At 39.8% G+C, this 27,814-nt stretch overlaps 2 protein-coding genes across 3 annotated transcripts in view; one reads left to right on the plus strand and one right to left on the minus strand.

Annotated features, from left to right (window-relative positions):
• Positions 1-20,086, plus strand: part of LOC144073048 (uncharacterized) — a 30,555-nt gene extending 10,469 nt beyond the window's left edge. Inside the window, exons 8-11 of the mRNA XM_077598562.1 lie at positions 12,798-12,933; positions 14,339-14,421; positions 14,501-14,597; positions 14,715-20,086. Of these exons, the coding sequence (XP_077454688.1) occupies positions 12,798-12,933; positions 14,339-14,421; positions 14,501-14,597; positions 14,715-14,882 (484 nt within the window). The 3' untranslated portion in view covers positions 14,883-20,086. The remainder of the gene's footprint in view (positions 1-12,797; positions 12,934-14,338; positions 14,422-14,500; positions 14,598-14,714) is intronic.
• The window catches only part of zfpm2a (zinc finger protein, FOG family member 2a), a 123,821-nt gene continuing 116,032 nt past the window's right edge, over positions 20,026-27,814 (minus strand). For both annotated transcript variants that reach the window (XM_077598561.1, XM_077598560.1), the window contains 3 exons: positions 24,967-25,173; positions 24,137-24,364; positions 20,026-23,602 (listed from right to left, as the gene is read on the minus strand). In XM_077598561.1, the coding sequence (XP_077454687.1) occupies positions 21,069-23,602; positions 24,137-24,364; positions 24,967-25,173 (2,969 nt within the window). In that variant the 3' untranslated portion in view covers positions 20,026-21,068. The remainder of the gene's footprint in view (positions 23,603-24,136; positions 24,365-24,966; positions 25,174-27,814) is intronic.

Here is a 27,814-nt window from a genome sequence, read left to right on the forward strand (position 1 = left end):
GGGTCCAGGTGTCTTGAATACAGCAGATTGTTAAAGACAGATAGTTTTAGACGACCAGCGTACCTCCCCAGTGGTTTTGTGTGCAGATTATATATTTTACTATGCGTCACATAGTCTGACAATAAATATCATTACAGCAGGCTTAGTTACACGTGATTCAAAGTAGAGCAGCACCATTTCTGAGCTGTTTGTTTCCAATGATGTTTTGATTAATATGCATCCATTGACAGAAATAGGACTTGGCGGTCCCAGCAAAATCCACTGACTGCTGAGAGGCAATGAATGTGGTAAATAAGGCAACCACATTTCATCGTTAGTGACTGATTTGTATGGCGGAGTAAAAATAGGATTGTGATAAGCATTAAGACTTTAAAGAACTGCAGATCTTTCGCAGCCAGGTGGACGACTGGTTTACGCATCGGCCTCACAGTTCAGGGGTCGAGGCTTTGACCCCAGATGGGTCATCACTGTGTGGAGTTTTCATGTTCTCCCCGGGCTTGCATGGGTTTTCTCCCTGTACTCTGGTTTGGCTGCCCACCAATTCAGGGTGTTCCCTGCCTGGTGCCCATAGTAAGCTGGGATAGGCTCCAGCAACCCCCCGATCCTTGTAAGGATTTGGGATTCAGAAAATTAATGAATGCAGATACTTGCGTCACAACATTACAGCACCATCAGCTGGGCATTATCCAGTTTGAATTCCTTTCTTTGTCTTTATTGCTCAATGGAGTCTTTCTGTGGATGTACAGTCATGGCCAAAAGTTTTAAGAAAGACACAAATATTAAATTTACAAAAGTCTGTTCACCTCATCTTACTCAAACAAGCCTTCTTCCAGATGCCCCAAACAATCAGAAAGGGGATTCATCAGAGAAAATGACTTTACCCCAGTCTTCAGCAGTCCAGTCCTTGAAACTTCTGCAGAATATCAGTCTGTCCCTGATGTTTTTGCTGGAGGGAAATGGCTTTTTTGCTGCCTTCCTTGACACCAGGCCTTCCTCCAAAAGTCTTTGCCTTACTGAGCGTGCAGATGCACTCACACCTGCCCGCTGCCATTTCTAAGCAAGCTCTGTACTGGTGGTGGGCCGACCCCATAGCTGAAACTTCAGGAGACTGTCCTGCCGCTTGTTGCACTTTCTTGGGTGCCCTGGAGGGAGCCTGTTTGGCATCAATTGAACCTCTCTCCCAACCATCCAAGGGCAATTCGGTGAAGAAGAATGCATTTTCCAGCATGATGGAGTACATTGCCATAAAGCAAAGGTCCTAACACAATAGCTTAGGGAACAAAACATTAAGATTTTGGGCCCTTGGCCGGGAATTTCTCCAGGTTCCCATTGAGACCTTGTGGTCAATCCTCAAGAGGCGGGAGGACAATCAGAAACCCACAAATTCTGACAAACTCCATGCATTGATTATGCAAGAATGGATGGTCATGGATTTTGTTCAAAAGTTGATCGACAGCATGCCAGGGAGAATTGCAAAGGTCTTCGAAAAAGAAGGGTCAACACTGCAAATATTGACATTTTGCATGTAATTCTCAATAAAAGCTTTTGATGCTTGTGAAATGCTTCTAATTGAAAGTCATTGTACCACAGAAACATCTGGGGAAACAACTAAAAACCCTGAAGGAACAATATGTTCAGATGTAGTTTTATTAACAGTTTGTCACCATCCACATCACAAACTACTTAATGCAATAGGGAGCAGACCTGCACCTGAGAAGGAATCTGGTTAGACTAAATCAGCTTTTGTAGAACAGGAGGATTTATACATCAGAGCTCTGCTCATTAACTGAGGATCACTGACAAAATTAGTTCTGTTGCGTTCTATAAAATAAATCGCCACCATCTTCCAGGAGTGGAATTTCTGTGCATGATTGTGCATTCATGTGGGTTCAACTAAATTGGATTTATAATGGGTCAGCTTTCTAATTTTAGAATTTTCTCAGCCTGGGTCTCATTTTCGACCGGACATGGATAATACTTTTTGATGAGTAATAAGACGGCGGATCAAGCATAAGAGATTAGTGCAAACCTCAGGGTATGTCTGGAGTCTGGACAAATTGCATCGAGGACCAAGTGATTTAAGTTAGTCAGTGCTGTGCTGCTGTGCCACTGTACAATATAGCAGTGTAAGTTTCCCTGTCCCTGCATTTGCTATTCCACTTCCTCACAAGTAAGAGCCATGCTATCGAAGGTAGACACTGACCCTCCACTCCCCATGTCATGTCTGCATCATTGTTCCTGTACTTTTCATATATGTATTTGGCGGAGCCAAGCCACAATACTCGATCCCGGTTGTGGTGAGGTTTTACTGTATATATATTTGCAAAATTAGACACATTTCCAACCTAAAATCTGACTTATGGTCTGGTGCAAGTGATGTTTTTTAGGCATTTTTTGAGTAAATCGATTGATAAGCCTGGTAGTCAAGAAAATTCGGCACATCATAATGTTTAGGGCCGACATAGAAAATCTAACTTAGTCACGTTTTGGTTGAAGGGTTTCAGAAATTTCATTTTCAGAATATCAACAGTAGAAAAAAAAAATTAGTAATATAAATTGGGAATAGACATGCGGTCAAAGGTTTTGAAAGACATTCTCATCCTACTGAATAGTGAAGTGCCACTACAAAACTTTTTTACCACTGGTTTATATGCAGAATTTCTTATTCCACCTCGACAACTGGAACTGTTTTAATTTGTGAAACCAAACCATGCCTTTTGCTTTGAAGAGGTACCCAAAAATGATTTGTTTTAGATAGAAAAAACAAAAGAGCTTCTGCAAAGGGCTGGTACTCCATAATCACTTTTATATCTGCTGCAAATCACCCAAAGCTTTGGGCTTAATCTCTTCGTTACATAAATGCTAAAGCTGGCGAAGTGTTCTGTGTGTACAATTGCAGTATAAGTAATTATGCTCTCCAGCCTCTCAAGACTGGCCATTATTTCCTAAGGCTCCAGCTTGAATTAGACAATTGTGTATTGGAAATTGCAGTTAAGAAATCACATGGATAATTCTTTATTTTCTCTGGAGAATAATTAATTTATTATTCCGCACGTCTCTTCTCTGCCAAGTGCGTGTGGACGATAAAACTAATTTACCCCATAGGTCAGGGGTGGCCAACCCGCGGCTCTAGAGCCGCATGCGGCTCTTTGTCTGATTTCATGCGGCTCTTTAAGCGATATTCTGGCGTAAGGCGTAAGTGTAAACCATGGTCAAACACACCGTAACAACCCCATTCAAGAGATTAATTTACCCGACCGCTAGATTCACGAGATCCACCAACTTCAGCAAATACCGCACTATCGCCACATACGGCGCTGTACGGAGCCACTGTCCGACCGCAAACGCCACTATTAGCCACAAATAATGCTCAGAATTGCACCAAACTTCATCAATAGTACACACAGGGTCCCAGCACGTAGTCCGAGCCGTCAAACAGCTGCTAGTTTAGCCTGTTACCTGCACTCGGGGATCCACTCGTCGGGGCTTCAGGGGCTTTCACATGACAAGCTTAAAAAATGCTTGGCTGTTATATTTTTGTTTGTGGACTTGCTTTAACTGAGAGTTTATGTGTGTGTGTGTGACAGTGCACACAATGTTAACTGTTGAAAAAAATAACTGTCATTATCTTGCTGTGGGTCATTTTCAATAAATCTGGCTGAGCAGAGGTCTGTGTGTGCCCATGTATGATGTGGTTCTTTGCAGTAACACAGTAAAAAAAGTGGCTCTTAGTCTCTGACTGGTTGGCCACCCCTGCCATAGGTGATATATTTGGTAAGTGAGCAAAAACAATGCTGAATGTTCGTTCCTGTCTGATGACATAGTCCTTAATAAATCAATCAATGCTGAATCAATGGAAAATTCTTCAAATGTAATGTAACAGATTTTATCCTTTATGAAAGTCAAAAAAACACAAGTTGTTATTTTTTTTCCAGTGTGTGGAACTCAACACTAGTGGCTCAAGTACAGTGGTGTCTCTACTCACAAATGCCTCTAAATACGAAATTTCCAAGTTACAAAAACTATGATATGCAAATTTCCATTCCAATATATGCGCAAATAAGATCAACATCACGAAATCCCCCACAACATAAATACATTTCTTGGATCCGTTATTTTCTTATAAAATTGTCGCTGTAGTGTTGCGCCCTGCTTGATAATCTCCCTTCACTCCACTCGCTGGCCTCCCATTGTCTGCCTCACAAAAACAACTGTCCACTTTTTTCAATTTATTTTTTCTTATTTGTTTTAGTTTTTTGAGCGTAGTTAAAGCAACTTTGTTCTTTATTGAAATTTACTGTTTACTGAAATGAAGAAGTGGTCCTTGTTATCCAGCCTGGTCCTATATTGCCAGACAATCCGGCCATTACCTACCTACCATTGCTAGGATATTGAAGCAGAAAGAAGCATTAAATGCGACGACTCCTCGGCTTGGCCTCTCTGTACAGAACAATGAGATGAAGAGACTACAGCAGGGGTAGGCAAACTGGTCCTCGAGGCCCGCCGTGGGTGCAGGTTTTTGTTCCAACCGATCCAGCACAGAGTTTAACCAATGAGATTTCTGCAGAAAACAAGAAGCACCTGACTGCAATCCACTGATTGCTCTTGTAGGACACCAGATTGGTGAAAAGGTGCCCTCTCTATCGGTTGGAATGAAAACCCGCAGTCACTGCGGCCCTTTGTGGAATAGTTTGTCCATCCCTGGACTACAGTAATCCCTCGAATATCGCAGATATGTAGACCAGACATGGCCGCCATAATCGAAAAATCGCGAAGTAGGCTCACCGCTATTATAACTACCTTTTTTTTTCCTTCAGTGCTGAATCCTAGTAGCAAGCGGAAGACGGGAGTGGCTTCCGCTTACTAGTTTCAGCGTGGATTTTCACATTTTTGTGAACTTAAAAAATAATAATAATAGCAGAAAAAATCGTGAAGAAGTAAATTTGCGATAAGTGAATTTGCGTTAAGTGACATGGCGAAGACTGTACTTATGTATTACTCTTTTTGCTGTTCTATTTTTTTTTTTAAATTCATAATTAGAAACTTGCTTAAATGTGTTTCTGTGCTTGGTCTGTTGCCTAATGTTAGCTTCCTCCATAGTGCTTGTTATTCATTTTAATACATTAATAAATCTTTTTTTTCATAATTTTCTCTCATTTTCTTGTTTCTCACATCTTTCATACAAATTTGGGAAGCTTTGATAATTTTTAAAGGATTTAGGTGTTAGTTTTTTTTAGGACCATATACTATATATATATATATATATATATATATATATATATATATATATATATATATATATATATATATATATAGTATATGGTCCTCAAAAAAACTAACAACTAAATCCTTTAAAAAATATATATATATATATATATATATATATATATATATATATAATGCTATTTCATCATACAATCCAGGTTCAAATAATAATTTTTGTGTACTTACTTGGATTTAATCCTGCAGTGATTTATTAATTTTTGCTCTACACCAAGGTTTTCCCCTATAAGAGTACAAGATGAGTCAGGAAATCCAAATAATTTTATTTAAAACACGGCAAATTTACCATTTACAGCTAGCTAGCATTTCTAATGAAGCTGTACTCGGTTACAGCATGCGTGAATTTATAGGGTTCGAGGTGATTACTATTGTCCTGGATGAAGGCTCTGAGTAATTGGTTGTGGTGCAAGAAGGACACCCTGTGTTCTTTCAAGGTATTACATATTCTTTCTAAGCAGTATAGTATACCTAATTGTCACAGATTTGGAAACTATATTTTTAGACTTTTTTGCTTTTGAAAAAGGGAGGATGGGTGTGGAATGGTACAGATGGGTTGGAGGAATTCATTGGGAAGGACTTAAGAGTTGTTCATTAAGTTTCAAAGCTACCGTATACTATATAAATTGATTCATCTTTATTTTCCGTTTAAAACGTAACATTTCATGTTCTCATTACTGGAATATATAATTTACCGTATTTTCTCGCATATACGCCGTATTTGTCGCAAAAAAAATGATGACTGAATCGAGGGTACGGCTTATATGCGCACAAATTAGACTTGACATTCACGAAACACCATAATGCAAGACAATGCGTCCGATACGGTCATTTATTTCAAATTAGAGAAAAGATAAACAGATAAAATGCTTAACAAAATTTATTTTGACGTCTATTAATGAAATTCAAGGAAAAAAATAAACCGTATCTTGCATAAAACGTAAAAAACGTACTTACTTGTGCCTGCCATTGCTAGCTCAGGGTGCCGCCATCTTACCTAGGGATGACAAACTAGACCGATACGGACACACTTCCTAGTTGTACTGGCTTTATGAATTTGTCTACGTGCAGGCAACACCCTCTAGGAATGTGCAATTAGGCAGATGATCCTTTAGATTAATACAGTATCTCAGAAATACCACATCCGATGATTTTTCTTAAGATTTTTCCCTTCAGATTAACACATTAAATCCATGAATATGGAGGTGAAATTGTGAATCGGGAGCGTCTTATACGAGAGAAATTGTAAAATTCATCGATTTTGAGGCAATTTTATGTACGGCTTGTACACGCAGGTGGCTAATATGCGAGAAAATATGGTAATTAACATTATTGCCATTTACTAGCTGACAGAATTTTTTTCCATTGAAAGTTCTTACTTGAACTCACATTGTCCCTGACTGAATAAACCCTTCAATTTTCGATTTCACGCAGCACCAGATTCTTAAATTTGGTTTTGCAAAAACAGCTCATTCGTACTTTATGCAACAAGCTGATTTTTCTTAAACAATTATTGACCTCTTAATCTGAATGTATGGAACAGCTCAACTACTGCATACCTGTCAACCTCTGCCGATAACTGCCCTTATAAATGATTATGATTCCCCTTAGAAACCCCCAAAAAAACCTTACAAACACCGTACGAGTCGTACGGTGTTTGTAAGGTTTTTTTGGGGTTTGTAAGGGGAATCATAATCATTTATAAGGGCAGTTATCGGCAGAGGTTGACAGGTATGCTACTGAGAGTAGGTTTTGTGTCCATCAGTTAGACATTGATCCTTTTTTTTCTTCTAGAGGACTTTGCAACAACCACTTTTGTATTCCTTATTCGTAATAGTTAGCTGATCCCATTTAATGGGCAATGTTCTCTACTCATTGTAATAGTTGGCGGAAAGTCGTGTAATAGTTCATTTTTTTTGTATGAGCAGGCTCTCAGGTAACAGAGGCCCTGCATACGAAATGAGATGGTAATGAGGAGAGGGAAGTGATGGCGGAGGAAGGGAGGCTTATCAGTACAGGGCCAAATTCCGACAGTGAATTGCGCAGTTGTAACAAAAGTAACAGAGCGTCCATTCAGCCTGCACTAATCCAGATGGGAAAGTCAAACAGCAGAAAGTCCACGGCACAAACTCATTTCATCACTTTATTAATTTAGATATTGCCTCCTTGCTCCTGTTGGGAGGGGGAAAAAGCCCATCTGAAATGACCAACAACGGCAAGGCGTTTTGCTCCACATTGCTCCCCCACTTCGTCTCTTCACGTTATCTTTTTAATTCATCCCGCCAATCTTGGCTGTCTTTACCCACTAAATTTCCCTTTGACACGCATGCCTTGCTTCGCATAATCCTCACTCCAGGGCAGAATTAAAAATGGGGCAGGGGGAACAGGAAGAAATTGGACAGGTGGCTGGAGAATCCTTGAAATAAGGTTCAATGCCAGACCCAGGAATGATTGAACCAGATTTGAACTTAGGGCTGATACAAGTTTTTCTTCCTTGTTATTTTTGGTATCAAGGTTTGAGAAAAAGGGTGACAGGTGGAAAATGCTCAGCCACTTTAAACTCCCTTTAGAGTTAGGTCTAAATTGTACTGCCAGAATGACTTCAGGGAAAAACTGTGGAAAGGAAGATGAAAATGTCAAACTGTCATTCTTCTGATTCAAAAAGTTTTTCGAAAGTGAAAGACTGGAAATTGCAAAAGTCAACTTCTGTAATTTTTTTCTTGTTCTATTATTGAAATGATTTGGAGAGTTTACTGTACCATGAATAGAATACGCTAAATTGTCTTTGAAAGTATTTTTTTTTCTTTTTTGCATCAGCTAAACATCACTCATATATGATTTTTTTCGTAGTTGATCCATCTGCATTCTCTAACCATCAAGTACAATATATTTTATATTGTCTTTACCTGGAATAAGAAAATGCAACAGAAGAATATTAAAACCTGTTTACAGCCTCTCACCTTATGTGGTGTTAAAATGCCAGATATAATTAGAACAAAACACATGCTGTTATAAGGAAGTTTAAAAAAGCCCAAATTCTAACAACTCAGCCGTTGCATTTTTTTCTGCACAAGCCTTTGAAATTAGCCCAATTTGGGGGAAACCTGTCCAATCTGGCAATGCTTCACTCTAGACCACATGTGTCAAAGTGGCGGCCGGGGGCCAAATCTGGCCCGCCGCATCATTTTGTGTGGCCCGGGAAAGTAAATCATGAGTGCCGACTTTCTGTTTTAGGATCAAATTAAAATGAAGAGTATAGACGTATATTAAATTTCCTGATTTTCCCCCTTTTAAATCAATAATTGTAATTTTTTAATCCATTTTTCTGTGTTTTTAGTTCAAAAATCATTTTGTAAAATCTAAAAATATATTTAAAAAAAGCTAAAATAAACATTGTTTTAGAACTATAAAAAACTGAATATTCAGGGATTTTAATCCAGTTCTTTTAATCCATTTGTAAAAAGTCTATCTAAGTTTATCTAAAATGGTCCGCCCCACATGAAATCGAGTTGACGTTAACGCGGCCCGCGAACCAACCTGAGTCTGACACCCCTGCTCTAAACAATTGTGTCTGTACATACACAAAGTTTGCATCACTTCCTTTTGAGTCAAGATGCTGCTGTGGCAGTGCTAAAGAATCAGTATATATAAATGATAAATTTCGCCATAGAAATAAAATATTCTAAACCGGAAGGGCATGTGAGCCACACATAATCCGTGTAATGCACATGCTGAAATCAGAACAGAATGTCCAAACTGAATTACATGCTATAAACCTTTAAGCAAAATGAATCAGATACATGCGCAAAATAGGTCACTTCCTCTTTACCTGCGATGGCGCTATAGTTATTTACTTTGTATATTTAGACACTTAAAACCATTATTCCTCAACACACATGACTAACTGGTTGAAAAACAATAAACCTCTATGTCTGAATCTGTCGTCACGATAACTATAAAGCCATTGTGGCAATAGTTATTGAGCTGATTAATCCAGACAGGTAAAAACATAATTCTTTAATGCAAATGCATGGCCTTTTGAAGAATACTATTTGATATCTGAATTCATCGCTTAGTACATTGTCACCACCAGAGGCATAAGTCTATCCGATAGTGACATAAATCCCATGGTGTATTTTCCAGCGTATAAGTGGCACTTTTTTTTAATAGTCTGGCTAGGCCTGCGACTATTACTCAAGTGTGACTTATGTATTTTTTTTCCTCAATGACCACAAAGCAGTAACCAACTGAAAAGCAAAGCATCTCCATGCAAAACTTTCCAAATCGCCTTTCTAGTTATTATTAATTTAATAAATAAATATGTGGGTAGGTTTGCTTTCCATGTAAAGCTATTCCATACAAACACAAAACAAAACAAAACAAAAAACTTCCTGAGAAAGCAGATGCGCTAGATTGTCGATTCATTTACAATTTAAAGTGGTACTCTTATTGTTGTAATTAAAAAAAAATACATATATATATATATATATATATATATATATATATACATATATATGTATATATATATACATATATATATATATATATATATATATATATATATATATATATATATATATATATATATATATATATATATATATAGTGGAAATAGCCTATTTAACTCTCCCTGCTTCATCTAATAGATTATTTCATAATGAAATGACTATTTTATAAATGTCTTTCAAACTTGATAGCATAACTTTCTACTATGAGACACTGTGATTGCCTACATCGGTTTATATTTTTCTTATTAATTTAAGTTATTTTATTTTGTTTTGTTGAGAGTGTCAGGGAAATCTTAACGGCCCTAAAATCTTATATATTCATTTTTTTCTGGACAACTAGTCATGTCCAAAGTGCAAAATACTTGTTTGTGAGTCCAACTACTTTCTGCTTCATAAAACAGTCAAATAATTGTTAAAAAAAATTGGATCCGAAGTGATGAAAGTCTGGCCCAGTTCAGGAATAAGACAGGGACGACTGTCCCGCAGTGCTTGGTGGATGATATACGGTGTGCTGGCAGCATTTAGGGGCAGGCTGTGCAGCTTGGCACAGAGTTGGCGACAGAGAGCGCATGGCAACATTGACTGCGCTCCACCGGCTGAGACCAGCCAATTCAGAGCACCAGTGAGCTAAGACCGATTAGGTCTCCTGAGTTACAAAATTGCCGTGCTCTTCTTTCATCACCCAGAAAGAGGATTTTTCATTCCTCAGTCAAATGTTTTCCCCCCTTTTTTAATTTAGTATCTTTTCCTGAGAAAAGTTTTGCATTTTCAACTGCAAAAGTCAATGTACGACTACTTCCTTCCAGTCATGGAGACTTCACCATGTCCCGTAATAATGTCTTGAAACATTCAATCATACCTATGTTAGCAATGAAATGTTTCCAACACCTAAATCCTTTCGTGCAATGTAAATAATGCATGCTATTGCACCAATGATCAATTTTAAAAGTTCAATAGGTAGTTTTTATTTGAATGGAGGCTTTAAAGAACCTAATGAACTAAACTACTAATTACCTCCAATCTTATTCAAAGTGATAATTGTGTTAAATTGACTGAAATTTGATCATTTCCATTGTCCTCTAAAAAACATCCTTCCTTAAAAAACTGTCAGATGTGAGAAGTAGGGATGGGTTAATCAATGAATTGACAAAGTGATCTTTGGGAATTGTATTCATTATTTTTATTTAGTTGGATTGTAACAATGTACAGTAATACCTTTAGATATGAGCTTAATGTGTTCCGAGCTCGTATGTCAATTTACTCGTATCTCAAATCATTTTTTCCCATAAAAAATAACCAAATACAAATTAATCCATTTCCACCCTATGAAAAAACACCCAAAACAGGATATAACAATGGAAAAACATTTTTTTATTAGTTCTAATTCACCACCTACTTACAAAGTAACAAATACTTTTATAATGGTTATGATCTTCAATACTAAAATGTGACATTACTTAGTACAGACAGACGGTAGCGGAGTGCGCAGACGAGAGAGAGAAAGGACAGCGGAGAGACCTGATGGACGGCAACGCGTAACTTAACAAAAACTTTAAATTTAACTTAAATGAACTTGCATTACTATACACACACTTAAAAATACGTTTTAATCTTACATTACAAAAAAATTAAACCTTCTTGTGCATAACCAAGGCAAAGATGTTAGTGTATTCCACCACGGCTTTTGAGTCGGGACTTGCTGCTTCTCCATGCCTCAGAATCGAGTCTATCCCAGTTCCTTTTTTAAAATTATTGAACCAGCCACGGCTTGCTTTGAATGTTTTTTTTCAGATGCTTACTTTGCCTTCAAGTCTATGTAGATTCTAGCTGGCTTTCTCGCAGATTATTGACTCGGTCACGCTATCTCCAGTAAAAAAAAATGCAACCTGACCCCGGGGGCCATCCTGAATTGGTGGCCAGCCAGTCGCAGGGCACGAGGACCATTCATGCTCACACTTTTACCTAGGGGCAATTTAAAGTGTTCAACCAGCCTTCCATGCATGTTTTTGTAATGTGGGAGGAAACCAGAGTACCTAAAGAAAACCCACGCAAGCCCCGAGAGAACATGCAAAATCCTCACAGGATAACCAACCTGGGATCGAACCCAGGACCCCAGAACTGTGAGACTGACGCGCTAACCATATATATAATATAAAAATATAAATAATGTTAAATGGATATGATGCAACTATTTATAGTAGCTAAAGCAACTACTGTAGTGCCGTTTTTAAACAACATGCCCCGATGGAAATATCATTTCCAGTTGTATTTTGCTTTTTTTAGGTATTCCAAGGCTTTAATCATAAATTTAAGTTGTTTCCTTTAAAGCTTCAAATAAATTTGACAACTCACACTCTTGGTCCTGCTTGAGGCTTCAGATCAAGCTCTGTTACACAAGGGCTGAAAGATATTTTCACTTTTCTTTCTACAATGTGAAGTGGAATCAGGCATTGCTTATGTTTTTTTTTCTTTTCGTTTTTTCACTTCACTTATTGCTTAGGTATAATGTTATTAAGGCATGGACACTGGGTGGCGATGAAATCATCCAGTGACAACTCTTGGTGACCGCAGTCACTCACAGTGTGGGTGTGTAATTATCTCCATTTCTGATTTAAAACAAAACAGAAAAAGTCATTAGATTTGTCATCAATTTACATTTTTGTCTTTTGCAAGGGTTGAAGCTGAGTCCCCATTTATCTACTCATTCATGTTCTATACCTGTTCTGGCTCCAAAGCTCAAGTCCTTATGGATGAGCTCGTCTCTAGATGATTCCAATTTAAAACTGTATTTTTAATATATTTCTTAACCGGTAACCTGGTTCATCCATATTTTCTAGTTACAGCAGATAAGAAAAATAGATGTGTTGGTGGATTTGAGTAATTTTTATTTTTTTAATAAGTATTAGGGATTGGTACAAAATATTGGAAGGCTAAAACCTAGTGGAATTTCTTAAGGTTTCGTGAGGCTCATGCAAATATTGAGAGATTTTCTCTGTTTATTTCTGCCAGGTATGGTAAGCTGCTGCCGTCCCTTCAAGCCAAGCAGTTTTCAGCGGCTTCCGGGCTGAGCCGCTTGCTGATCATCCTGGGAGTCATTGAACCAACTATCAAAGAAAATGTCTCCACGGAGATCATCCAGAGGCAGGTCAGGCTAATGCACACTCTTGAACACACACTACAACACAAGGCACATTTCCCAAAGGACATGATATTGATTAGTCAAATTTGGGGCAAAAAGGCTGGGAAATAGATTATGAGGTGTTTGGGGAATTAATATGAAATAGAATGCCACATTTGGAAGGATGACTACTATACAGAGAAGCATATATTTTTGGCTTGACTTCAAATGTTCATTAGGTCTTTTTTTTAAACATTTGAAATAATTAAAAGAGGGACGTGCTTGTGTTCCAAACGTATCCAGTGCTTCCATTTTACCACATGGTGGTACTATTGCTAGACCATGCTATGCCTCACCACTGGAAAATGCAAGGCCTTTTGTTTTCATGCGCTCAGAAAATATGCATTTGGAACGCCGACAATACCAGATGTCATTTTTTAAAAGCATGAGAAATAAAACATGTTCCGCTACACGCTACCGGCCACCAATTCAATGCCTCTTTATATATTCAAAGGTTTTACAGTCAGCCGATGACATGTACAGTTTGTGAGGCAGTGGTCTGAATATTAAACTCAGATTCCTGGCAACATATAATTTTATCAAAATGTAGTTTTTTTTGCTCGTTTGATTGCATATTTTCTGCAAGATTTTCACATTTTGCATTAATAAGGTCCTTAGTGCAATTCTGTTTGGTGTTAAAAAGTTGCAGTCTGTGTACTTAGTCTATATATTGTGAGTATGTTGTGCAAAGCAAGTACATACTGTATACTTATTTCCCCCAAAGGTAATTAAAGTATAAAATAAAAGGAAAGCCACAAGGTAATGACACCAGTTAAAATAGCAAATATTTTTACAATGCATACCTCCATTACTCTATCAAAAAACATATTACCTTTATGGAGGTTTTAGTTAATTTATTACTCTCATTGGAAATTACAACGGTTCCATTTCAAGGATTCCAACCTCCATATCCTCTGTTTTCATGATGCAATGACATCTGCTTGTGGGTGAATGCGAGCAGTTTCTCTTGTCTCCTTGTACGCTGCTGCCAGCCTCCCACCCAGAATTTGATGGCAGTTGCGATGTGGGACCTATTTCAGGTTTTCAAGTATTACAGTCGTTGCCAAGGCGATAAGGACATCATTGTGCTCGAATTTTCCAAGGTTGAAGAAAAGGGTTTTTGGACAAGCTAGTGGAGGTTATAATGTGCACAGAAGCTTGCCAAACTCAGTAGAGCATGTAGATCATATCTCAAGAGCATGCTCTAGAATTACTGTTGAACTGAAGTCAAATACAGCCATTTGCTGCTACATTATCATCACCAGATAAGATTACATTTCATTTTTTAATAGGTGCACTCATGTTCTGCCATTTTCTGTTCATTGGTTGTTCCCTCTGACCCCCCCCCTCCCCCTCTTTGTGTCTTCACCAGAAATACTTTTTAAGTAACCCTGCCCATCAGAGTAGTTCTGTGGATGAACATTATTTTATGAATGAAAGTGCAGCTCAAGTAAGGTAAAGACAGTAAGAAAGACATTTCCCATTTTATACAGACAATTTAAAAGAAATTAATTTTGAAAAATATATATTTTAGGGACATTACGCGATTTAAGCCCTTATCCAGCAGGACCTCTGTAAGTGTGATCACTGGGGATTGCTTTGACCAGGAAATCCCACTTCACCTAAATCAAGTGAGTGACTTTTTAGTAGGAAATTCTATTTTACATTATACTGAATATTTTATACTGAAATTGATGTGAGAACAATCATGTCAAACTTGAAGAAATTATCTTTTTTTCCCATACCAGATGGTATCCAAGCTTCAAAAGAAGTTTCTGGAGGAATCCTACCCATCAGTCCATCACATTCACATAAAAGATGGAGACCGTCGAATGATCTACAAGAAGCCATCTGCCATCAGCCAGTTTCTCAGGAAGTTAGTCAACCAGCGACAAGCCAAACAACACAGTCAGTGACCCAGGGCCAACACATGTACATAAAATATATTTAGGCAAAACCGCAGATAATATGTTGTATAATTACCCTGTACAACATTCAAGGATATCTTTTTTATTTTGCCCTGCAGCATAATGGAGAGATTATCTATACACGACCAAAAAGGTTTGTCATGTAGGGATTTTTTTTGGTTTTATTTCAAAAACTATTTTGCTCTATTGCAAGCTTCAATTGAGGATGACTGGGGGGTATTCAGTTTGATAAAATATTTGCTGTCTTGGACTGAGAAAATCTTATCATCTAGGTTGTAATTCCAGCCTACCTAAAATGAGCATTTACTCCTTATCATAGGAAAGGCGACACACTTCACTGCTCAAAATGATGCTTTAATATCACAGTAGTCTTGATGTTCTAAATATAATGACCTTAGGGGGAAAAACATACAATGGTTATTTAAAAAATAAAATAAATACCACCGACTTGGCACGGAAAAATCAGTATATTAGTATTCTTACATTCATAAACACATACTTTTATAACTTGGGATGTGACTGTGCTCATAATTAATCATAATTCATCCCAAATTAAGTCTTCTCGCGGGAACAGTTGGTAGAAAACTTGCACAGCATCAGAGACATCAACATTTAAGGAACTGCATAAATTTGCGACAAGTACTGGCAGTCTACTATATTTGACACAATGTTCTCTCTTCCACATAGGCCTAAGATGGCAAGATGGAAGCCTTATATAAACCTTGTCTTGCATTAATTAGGATTTTTTTCCCCTTAAATGTTTTTATTATGCTCATAATGGACATATAGCATCAATCATGCAGCCCAGGAGCAAATTGCAGCTAATGAGACAATCTTTTGAGGCCCCCATCTAACACCCAACTGTGGTTACTGTTGCCAGCATGTATTTTGCAACGGGCAATAAACAAATGTATAAATTATCTTAATTAAAATAAATGAATTTGTTCAAGGATCTGTTTTGGCAAGAAAAATTATATATTTGTAACTCCCCCCAAAATACAAAAAAATCACAAAAAATAAGCCTTAAAAGCAAAGAAACATGTTTTTAATACTTGTAACATGATTTTCAATGGTTAAGCTTAGATCTTCCCACTTATATATCAATAACAACTGCTCCTGTTTCAGTTGTTCTTGTTTTGACCCTTCACACCAGATGTCCCGCCCACCACCAATCAGCCAATTAGTTCTTGCTCTTTGTCCGGGTTGCCTGAGGTCTGCAGAATGCGTAAACTAAGGTTGCTGCAACTTTAACAGGCAGATTTTACCGATGTCATCTACCAAAATGGGGGGGAAGACTCGTTCCAAATGTTAAATGATTTAGTATAACTATAATCTATCTATAATAACAGAAACGCATTGGAGATGGCCTCGATAAATAGCAACAACCGAAATAAATTATGACAGCCAAAGTTGCACGATTTCTCTTCGACAGGTGTTGTTGTTTACAATTTTCACATATTACTTTCATGTATGATTAAGTGAAATTTGAAATATGACCTAGGCAAAGTCGTGTTACATTGTTTAGCTTGTGAGTCCATTGACCAGCAGAGATGGAGTTTTAACCTGGGTGCTTATGTTGGTAGGTAATTTGATTTAAAATGGAATAAAATTGTAATTGTGGATGCTGTATTAGCAAAGGAAATATATTTAAAATATATTTATTTGCCAGTGTGCTTATATCTTGTGGAGTAAAGTTCTGGTGCTGTCATGGCTATAGAAACGTATTTATGGTGGTAAATTGCTTTTTTGTTGTTTTTTTCCCGTAGCTAAAAACTATTCATGCACCAACTTAACCTCAATTTGAAACCCTTACGTTTGAAGACTGTAGCGTGTCCCGTATTTTCCAGACTGTAAGTCCCTTTTCTTTTTTTTTATAATTTGGCCGAGGGTGCGACTTATACTCCAGTGCGAATTATGTGTGAAATTATTCACGCAGGGCGGCCCGGCGGATGAGTGGTTAGCGTGTCGGCCTCACAGTGGGGGACCTGGGTTCAAATCCAGGTCAGTCAACCTGTGTGGAGTTTGTATTTTCTCCCTGGGCCTGCGTGGATTTTCTCCAGGTACTCCGGCTTGCTCCCACATTCCAAAGACATGCATGGGAGGCTGATTGGACACTAAATTTCCCTTAGGTATGAGTGTGGGGGTGAATGGTTGTTTGTCTCCTTGTGCCCTGTAATAGGCCGGCCACTAATTCAGGGTGTCCCCCGCCCCTGGGCCGAAGTCAGCTGGGATAGCCTCCAGCACCCCCTGCGACCCTAGTTGAGGATTAAGCGGTTCAGAAGGAGATTATTCACGCAATATGATATTATTCCACCTGTTATTTTTACACTGAAGGCGCTTTAGGCCTGTGTTGATAATTTACAGTTGTCTGAAAAGGTTTGGGAAACCCTGATCATTTTCAAGATTCTCCTTTATAAATCATTGGTTATTCGGATCAGCAATTACAGTTAAATATATCATAGCAGACAAACACAGTGATATTTGAGAAGTGAAATGAAGTTTATAGCATTTACAGAAAGTGCAATAATTACTTTAACAAAAGTCGTCAGTGTAAAAATTTGGGCTCGCTTGTTGTTTTATTGATTTGAATATTGTTAGGATTATTAGGGTGAACCTAACAAATACCTTTAGCACTAATTATTGAAACATATTTTTTTGGTAAGACCTACATACACAGGTGAAGCTAATCATGAGAAAGGGTATTAAAGGTGGCCGGGGACAAGTTTTTCTCCTCTTTGGATCTTCTCTGAAGAGTGGCAACAAAACAAAAACAAAAACAACTGTCAAATGAACTGAAAGCAAAGCTTGTTCAACAACATGGTTTCGCGGAAGGATACGAAAAGCTAGCTCAGAGATTTCAGCTCTCAATTTCCACTGTGAGAAACAGAGTGAGGAAATGGAAGACCACAGGCCCAGTTCTTTTTAAGGCCCAGAGTGACAGTCCAATACAAATCTCAGATTAGCAGAGGCGAAGGATGGTGAGAACAGTCAAACTCAAACCACAGACCAGTTCCAATGACCTGCAAGATGATCTTGCTGGAGATGGTGTCACTGTTAATCATTCAACTATTCAGTACGCTTTTCACAAGGAAATGCTGTATGTGAGAGTAATGCGGCAGTGGCCTTTTCTACACAAACAAGTCGTGTGAGGTATGCTGAAGCACATTTGGACAAGCCAGCTACATTTTGGAATAAGGTGATCTAGACTGATGAAACTAAAATTGAGTTCTTTGGACATAACAAGGGTTAGCATGCATGGCGAAAGATGAACACAGCATTCCAAGACAAACACTTCCACGCTATCCACAGAAACATTTGGTGGTGGTTCCATCATGCTGTGGGGTTTGTGGGCAGTGCAGCTACTGGCAATCAGGTGAAGGTCGCATGGATTCCAGTCAATATCAGCAGATACTTACAAACAATGTTCAACAATGGGTGACAACATTGAAGGCGCCCCAGAGCTGGATACTTCAACAATACAATGACCATAAACACTGCTCAAATTCTTCATTTACATCTTCATTCGGCAGTTGACTAATTATGTGGCCAACTTGCTCACTTCCACGCTGTGTTCAGGAACAGTAGGAAAACACAACATCATAGAACTCAATTCGTTACAATATATTAGACCAGACCTGGACAATCTGGTACTCGAGGGCCGCTGTGGGTGCAGGTTTTTGTTCCAACTGATCCAGCACAGACAGTTTAACTAATTAGATTTCTGCTGAAACAAGAAGCACCTGACTGCAATCCACTGATTGCACTTCTACGATATAGATATACGATGGTTGGAACGAAAACCTGCACCTACTGCGGCCTTTTGTGGAATTAATTGCCCAGGTCTGTCTTAGACACTGACTGAGCGCGGCGAGATGCCTATACTTTGGACACTAACTGAGCGCGGAGAAGAACAAGGGGTAAACTGTATTTTATGGAGGTATACGCTGTAAAATGGCTTCGTGAGATGCCAGGGCAGGCGGGGAGCTAGCTATCACATTTGTTTTATTATTCCTAATAGAGGTGAGATCTGTAGCCCGAACCCGACCCAAATTCCAGGTCGGGATGGGCCTAAAATCTCAATCATTACTTCGGGTTTGGGTCAGGTCGGGCCGGGATTCTCTCTCGCTGAAAAAAAAGTATACTAAAAGGATGTGTCAATACAAAACTAAGGAATACTTGTTACGAAATAAATAATTTGGATAGAGAAGGTTCTGTAATGTAATTGGAGGCGGAGCCGCACAACCAGAGCATGCTCTGCGTATGTCACGTGAACGCCCACCTCTTAAGAATCTTCCCCTCTGCAATATTGATTGCTGAATATGGGACAGAAACTTATGTTGGCTTCACTGAATGTAGTCAAAGTGGCGCTTTGCTTTAATATGAGAGCAAAAAGACTGGCACTTCGATGCTGAGCAGGCATTTAAACAGTTTAAATCGTCAAACATCTATATTATATAAAATAAATGTTCATACAGTCTTGTTTAACTTAAATTTTGTTACAAAAGACAGGCTTTAATCTGTTATCATAACCCCTCCCATTTCGGCAGTCCCGAGTCCTCACAAATAAAATTTGACATTTCGGGTTTGCTTTGGGCTCGGTCCTGAAAATCAAGTTAATTCGCCGGACTCGGGTCGGGCCAGGTTCTAAAACCCGCGGGCCGGGACAGGTCTGGCTGGATTTTTTTTTGTCTCGATCTTACCTCTAGTTGATTCTGAAAACAGTCACATCTCAGTAACAGTTACTCATCTGATTCACCCCGCAAAACCTACAAGATTTACTTTTATTTGATGTTTTACAAGTTATAGTGGCAAGCGTTGGGAACGATTTATAACTTGGCCTCGTAGTTTTTGATAGATGTAGCAAAAGCCTGGAATTTAACATGGTGTGTGCAGCTTTTATGTACTGTACAAAGAATTCCTCCTGTTTAAGTTAGTTTCTGCCACTTTTCATGCCACTGGACTTTAATCTGTCCTCTCAGACTTTTAGATAATTGCATTCAATAATTTAAAAAGCACAATTCCAGAAGAATTATTTCACACTTTTACATATTCATTTTAAACTGTGAGGTCATTTCTTGTCAAAAGGTCCGAATGTTTTACTTTGGTGTAAAATAAAAAGCTGACATCTGTGGTTTATCCTGAGGATTTAAGTTTAATTATGACACCACATCAAAATAAAAATTTCCAACAGATTTGGAATTTAATTCCATCCATATACATGCATAGCAACAACATTTTAAGAAACATGTTCTCCCATTATCAGGACACTGGAATGATAATCAGTATTCCCACTGAGCTCCCACCCGTCTTGTTTGTTAGCAATAAATGTAATTCTTTTCCCCCGCCCAGTGGGGAAACAAATAATTATATGCACAGTCCCCATTTCATAATACTGCTTTCAGTAATGTTCCCCCATTTACAAAGTATTGCATTAAGAGCAAATTTTCAAAAAGGGAGACCAAAGTGTATCATTAAACAGAAATACGAGTACTATACAAGAATGCTGCCATCTTTATGAAAACGTCCACATCTGATTTGAAGAAAAAAGACAGACAAACAGCCACATAGGAATGCAAAGCCATGTGTATATGCCAAATGTAAAATGCAGTGTTGTGGCCGTTACTATCCACCAAGTGGCCAACAATTCATCAGTAGCAGTCTGCAGTCTACATTTGGGTCATATACTGATTTTGCTACAGCAAATAAGAATACACAAGTGCCTCAGTAGCTATTTTTGTGTCTAAAATGCATCTCATTTTCGTATTGTCTATTGTTTCATTGAGCCTACATTACAATGTAAACAATGTGTGCTACACAAGAATGCCTATACAATAACATTACAAACAACTCTGATATAAATTTCATTTGAATTTAAATTAAAATCACTACTCATTAATACTGATTGTGAAATAAATTAATGTGAAAGTGGCACCAATATTATTCTTGATTCATTTTCTTTTCTTTTCTAACCAATGATTTTTGCATGGTTTAAGTCATTAAAAGACAGGAGAAACCTCTCTTGATTGTCCACAAGCAGTTTTCAGCACTGCGTGATGCACTATTTCAGACACAGTGTACCAAAAAATAAGACAAACAAAAAAAGAGAGAGAAAAAAGGGGAAATATGATAGAGATAGGGAGGAAAAAAGAGCTTTGATGGGGAGAATCCGTCTTCTTATTTGACGTGCTCTGCAGCATGTGATGAACAGTAAAACTTCTTATGAGTAATAAAGTTTGACAGGTTGTTGAACTGGATATCACAGAGGCGACAGTACTTGCTACTTCCGGAGCCATTCATCCCTTTATTGACTGTGGGTGCTGCTTCCTCGTTCGGGGACTTGGAGGAAGGCGACATGTTCTCATTGGAGTCTGCTGGATTCTCTCCGGCCCACGTCGGTGAGGGATTGGCGGATTGGCCATCTGGTTGGGGCTGGTTCTCCTGTTGCGGCGCGGTGACGGAACGTTCTTCCGTCTTATGTCCCCCATTGACAATGACCATCCCTCGGTTTTTGGGCAGCAGGGGGAGAGGCTCCTTGCCAGGATGAGCACAGCCATTAGCAGCAGGTTGTTGGGTCAGTTCCCTCGTTCCCGCCTCACCTCCGCTTCCTCCCCCATTAACACTCTGCTCCTGTTCGCCGGCCTCTCCATGTAGCACTGGTCCTCCGCTCACATAGTCAGTGGGCTTTAACCCAAAATATGGCGAAATCTGCTCAGAACTTTTCATTTTCTTTATTGCTCCGGGATAAAGGCAGTGAGGCAGATACATGTTCTTGCTCTCATCTTTTGACGGGATAAGCTGGGCTTCAGCAAAAGGCTTGAGACCCTGCACGGGTCCCAGGTGAGGTGGGAACAGTCCTCCATTCTGCACCATCACCTTCCCATTGCCATTTTTTTCACATTTGCTTGGGCTCTTGTCATAGGTCTCGCCTGGGTTGTTACCGCCTTCTTTCTTCACGTCTGGGAACATAGTAGTGTCCACGATGCCCAGCTCGTCTTGTTGCTGCTGTGGATTTGTCTGTTGTCCCTTCTGAGCGGTAGGAGCAGCAGTAGCTGGGCAAAAGTTCTGTTTGTGCGCCAAATAGTTCTCCACTTTGTTGAAACTTATTTTGCACACTGCACATTCGTGGTAGTCTAATAGTCTTTTTGGAGAGCTACATGTCTTATCAGAGAGTGGCGAACACTTTTTGCTGAGATCAATAGGGGCATCCAACTCCTGTGGCTCTGCTGTATTGCATTTGGGGGTAAAAACAGGTTTTGTGACAGTCAGAGAGGCCTCCAGGTGTTTAGGGACCATGCCTGGAAAGATGTCACAGCGGGGATGGAAACGGTCTCCGAGGCCGTCAACCACTTCTTGAGACGTGCAAGGATTCATAGGATGGACCCCGAGGAAACCTGCCTGTGCCATGGGGTTCTTTTGATGATCCGGATCTGGCAGACACAACTCGTACATCTTTCTTCGCTTACGAGTTCTCATGGTCCTCTGCATGGAGGGTACCTTGTTGTTGGACATGCGCTTCATGGGCGGGTCGTGACGAGTGGCGCAGTAATACTGCTTGTGTACCATGAAGGTCTCATGGCGGCTAAAGGTGATATTACAGGCATCGCAGGTCGTCTTGTTCGGGTCGTTGTCGCTCTCCACTAGACCGGTACTAGGGCTTTTCCCCTCGATCTGTTTTCCATTTAGCCTCTCTTCCACCCCAGTTGGTGTTGATACTTTCTTCACTTGCACGGATGGATCCTTATCAGGCCCTTTGGCCCCAGCATTGATCATGTCCAACATACTGGAGTTCAGGCAGGCTGACTGCATTAGGTGACTGTCGCCTTCAGCAGGGTGGCATCCAGTCAACATGCCGACAGAAGTGTGACCATTGTTCGGACTCACAGATTCAGGGACTTTGTCAGATAGGGCGGAGAAGTCAGGTGACTTTGTCATGTGTTGCCAGCGACTGTTACAGTAGTGCTTTTTGTGAACCAAATAGTTATCCAGGTTGCTGAAGGTGATATTGCATTCAAAACAGGTGGCTCCTTTGGGCATAAGCGGGCTGTAGATGACTGGTGGGTAACTGTTCCCTCCATGACGCAGTCTCCTGTGAACAAGCTCGGACATTTTAGCAAGAATCTCTGAAGCCTGTGGAACCACTGATATATCTTGGGAGAAAGCAAACTGAGACAAGAAGGGGCCCATGGGAAATGTAGGCATGTTATGCTGCACGGGGGAAGAGGCCAGACGGGGACTCGAGGGCTCAGATTTGATCCGAGTGTAAGAAAAACTTGCTTTGCTTCCTGGGTGGCCGTCTCCCTTCTGAGCAGACAGCATGGTCTTCTTCTCGGCCTTGTCAGCCTCACCGTCTGTGCTGGTGTCCTTGTTGAGGGCCCCTTTGGGGCTTCCCAACAGAGAATCCTTTCTGTTGGCCAGCTCGCTGCAGGCCTGCTGCTGCTGCTGCTGGAGGCTTTCCTCAGACACCCTGGGGGAATGCTCGGTGGCGTCGCCTTCTCTGTGAAGTTTGTTGCCATGTCCATGTAAGTCCTGATGCTGTAAGAGTTCCCTGTGGCTCTGAAAGCTGATATGGCAGTGATTGCATCTGAAGGCCGCCTGTGACAGGTGAGACATGATGTGATGCTGGAATGTAATAAGAGAATCTGCCGTGTAGTTACAGATTGTGCATTTCAAGCTGGTGCCAGGAGGGAGACTCTCTTCCATTTTGACACCTGTGAAATAGATAAAAGGGACAACCTCAGAATCTCGCCTCCCAGTTCTCTAGAGTTAACTGTACAGACCATCAAATACACAAGCATTTAGCCAAGGATATCCCCGCACTTGATTTTTATTTGGTGAGGGATACATTGTCAGTGATGATAGCTGTCAGGAAGATAAGTTTATTCCTAAATCCTGCTGCGTTCTCCCTCAAAACGTCTACAGCAGGGGTGGCCAAGTCCGGTCCTCGAGAGTCCCTATCCAGTATATTTTCCATGTCTCTCTCCACCAACACACCTGAATCAAATAATCGGGATCGCTATGAAGCTTCTGGACAGCTTGCTGATGAGTTGATCATTTGATTCAGGTGTGGTAAAGGAGGGAGATATGGAAAACAGACTGGATAGGGGCTCTCGAGGACCGGACTTGGCCACCCCTGGTCTACAGTCTTAAAACAACAATGTGTTTTAAGGCATCTTTCCAAGAACGAAAGTGTAGGTTTTACACAAAAGAAAAAAATATTGTTTTTCCTTCTTGATGTGACTCACCACTGTGTGAGGTGGCCAGGTGCATCTCCAGGCCCCTGGCCCCAGAAAAAGTCTTGATACATTGTGGGAAAGGGCAGATAGTGGAGGTCTGGTGGGGCCCAGTGTCACTGTCTTCAACAACCGTCTCAGGTTCTCTTTGCCGCCCACTACAGTAGTACATCAGATGCGCCTGAAGATTCCTCTCACTGCGAAACCAGATTCCACAAGCTTTGCAGGGGAAGATGTCCTCTGGAGGGACACAAGAAGGAAGAACAGAACCTATTAGGGAACATACTTTACATTTGCACAAGCCATATTATAGAATGGGATAGAATAAGCAAATAAGCAAAAATGCCTGGTGTACACCTGCTTATTTCTACTTTATCATCCGTGCTAACCAAATCCTGTGTTATACAAAGCTTTTCCTCCAAATTCGTACCTGCCGCGTATTGCTGCACTGCTACCGCTAGTTTTTTGCCCTTTCTCAAGGGCAAAAAAAGAACACTGGACCATCTGCTTACCTCCCCGTTGAGGTGAACCCAGATAGCCCTGGCTAAGTAAACAAATCCACTATTTGCATGAGGCCTGTATTTTGCAATTAACACGCTACTCCGATCCTCTGAGTGTTTATGTGAACCCAAAACTTGAAGGTCGTTGGTTCTTATCTCCATTGCGGACTCATCTGGGTTAATCTATGCCTTGCGGAGACGACGCTTCTTGTTAAGCAGGTGACCATGGGCAAGCGATGTGTGCGAGTGTGCAGAACAGGAAGTACATGTTTCTGTTTGTCTAAACAAAAGCGCACCACATTGCTGCACTGTGTATGTGAATGAAGGTGCGTGGACACTTACTGTTGACAATTGCAGTGGGTAGGATGGAAGCCATTGCAGCCTGCTGCGGCAAGAGCTGGATGCTGTCCAGCAGCCTGGCTGGGTACATGCCCTCGCTCAAAGACATGTGATTAACTGCCTGTAGACGTGAGTCAAAGTCAACTGCAAACGCCACCAGCTCTTCGCCCTCCATCATGTTTTTGGTGGTGGTGCACCACAGTTGGCCACCTGGACAAAACGCAGACAGCAAGGATGTTGCTCAGTGAGAAGCTTGGTTCCATAACCCCACACTAAGTCCAGCCTTATAGGTCAGGTCAGTTATGTAGCAGTACTGCGTGTTGGTGTGTCTTGAAATACAATGCTTCAAATTAATCATCAATCACCATACTACCGTGATTATGCTGGATCTGTTTTGATTTCCTAAACTAAGCAGGGTGGGTCCAATCTGGTCCTCCTCCCGAACACAGATAAATAAAGAGTCAAAAGTCCAAATTGAGGAAACAAGCTTGAAAGAAGAATGGTGGTTTCGATTGGATAACTTTATCCATTGATGAAGTTAAGGGTTAAGGTAAAAAAAAGGTAAAAAATATTGATGGCATTTCAAGTAATTCGTAGTGTAATGAAGAATAACACAATTCACCTCACTGTAGTTTTTTTAAAACTTTTTTTGTGTTAGCTGTGAGGAGTACAGAACGGGAGCACTAATAATTTTCAGTGTGGTTAATGACCATTTTGATTCAATAGACAGAGTAACAAGAAAACACTACAGCAAACTGGAGAAATGGAAATGAAAAAAAAATGAAAACCACAACAAAACAGAACAGTAAAAAAAAAGGTAAGTTAAGGTCCGCATTGTGCCAGTCATTTTTAAAGGTTCAAAAGTTACAAAAACATAATGTAGTCAAAGTGTATTTTATTAGTTGTTAAGCCATTTTTGCATCAAAGAACAAAATCCTGACAGAGAAATCAGAGCCCTTGATCAACAGCTGCACAAAATTGCCAACCATGATTTTTCGTTGAAAACACTGAAAAGGGTCATATAAAAGTTCTGATTGTTGTGTTTTGTCGCTAAGCATTCATTTAAAAATCTTCTGAAGAAACTCATTAAATCAAAGAAGGAGGGGGCCTGCGTGAATGGGGGAGGAAGAGGAAGGTATCGAAGGCTTTAGCTTAGATAATATTTATCTCAGGACATAACGGGTTTTTCAACTGTACTTCATTTTCTATTGAAGAGATTCAAGTTTTTAATATGACTATTTACAGAAATCTGGCTGGAAAGATAACAACAAACCATGATACGCTCCCGCTAAATGGCAGAATTAGGACATTGTTTCTGGGGAAAGCTGGACAATTAATTAAAGCACGCTGTTAGCTTTCAAAGATGTGCAAACATACCATCGCAGTGTCAGGCTGAGAGGGGACGTGATTTGAGCCCTAGCTGATGTGGAATAAAGAGAGTCCTAAGGAGAAGCGTAAAGGTGGGGGGTTATGGTGAGAAAGCCCTTGCAAATGTGTAATACTGATTACTCATGTTTACATAAACCCTATAAAACGCTAGGTTTTAAATCCAGCTCGTAAACAGCATGAAGTTGCTTCTAATAAACACAAGGTGGATTTATAGGAAGTCGCAGAAATCCTTTCAAACCTAGTAATTTGACAGTAGAGGGCCATATCAGTAAATCATGAGGTTTTGAGAAAGACTGTTCCCATTATTATTTGATAGAAAACTGAAGGTTTAACATGTCGGTTTTGATTTAAACCCTTACTATCAGTAGCGTTGAAAATTAGACCATGAGAAATGTGTCAAAGAAGTGAAATGGCATTAAAATATGCCACCCCTGCGTGTACACTTCTTTTGCAAATGTGCTCTACGTGTGTGTGTATGTGTGCATGTCACGTTTAAATAATTGTGCCTATCTGTCGGCCAATCGACTGTGACGAGACACACACTTCAGGGTGTGCCACTTCATCGTTTTGATTCTGTCATACCGCACACTGCCTGGAGAGGCCCTTTGAATTTTTATCTCCTAATTAAAATAACAAAACTCCTCTCTACTGTCTGCCTAAGTTACAATCAAGGTAGGTACAAACAGCGACTGACAATGAAGGGGAATATATCACAGCCACAGCCACAAAAGTTTTGCTCTTCTGTATGGATTTCTTTAGTGATGACACGCTTCCCACCTTAACAAAGTTAATTATGAACATGGATGCTGAGATACAAATCAGTCTTTTTGGATCAATGGCAATCAAAGACATTGTAGACTTTCCTGAGCTAAAAGGAAGCAGATTATGCGTAGTATGTAGAAATCTTTGACTGCTTTTGACAGCAGAATATGCAGTCAGATTGCATCCTTTCAGCCAAGGATGCGACAGATCCATCTGTTGTGTGCACAAATGCTTGAAAGGAGTATCAGAACTGGATGTACTACATTTTCTCAGTGGAACAAAACACTGAGGCAGCATTCTGCTGGTTTTGGTCAATGTGTTGGATCATAACTTCGGTACTACAGTGACCAACCCTCAGTAATCGCACCAAAATCCATTCTAGATTCAATACAAAACTTGGAAATATTGGCCATTTCAAAGATAAAAATATTTGAGTTTGATTTGGATTGGATTGGATTGGATAACTTTATTCATCCCGTATTCGGGAAATGTTTGTTGTACAGAATGATTTGTGTCTTTTTTTTCAATGGTTGTCTGCCCATTTCCTTGGGATATTTGTTCAAGAACAACAAAAACAACCTTCCTAATAATTTGGAGCACCGGCTATAAATTGATCTAAAGTAATGATCAACAGTCTGCACAAGACCTCTTTTAGCAATTGTGTAATTGTGATACCGATACCTTCTTTCCATAGATGATT

This window comes from Stigmatopora argus, chromosome 4 (assembly GCF_051989625.1).
Source record: "Stigmatopora argus isolate UIUO_Sarg chromosome 4, RoL_Sarg_1.0, whole genome shotgun sequence".
NCBI lineage: Eukaryota > Metazoa > Chordata > Actinopteri > Syngnathiformes > Syngnathidae > Stigmatopora > Stigmatopora argus.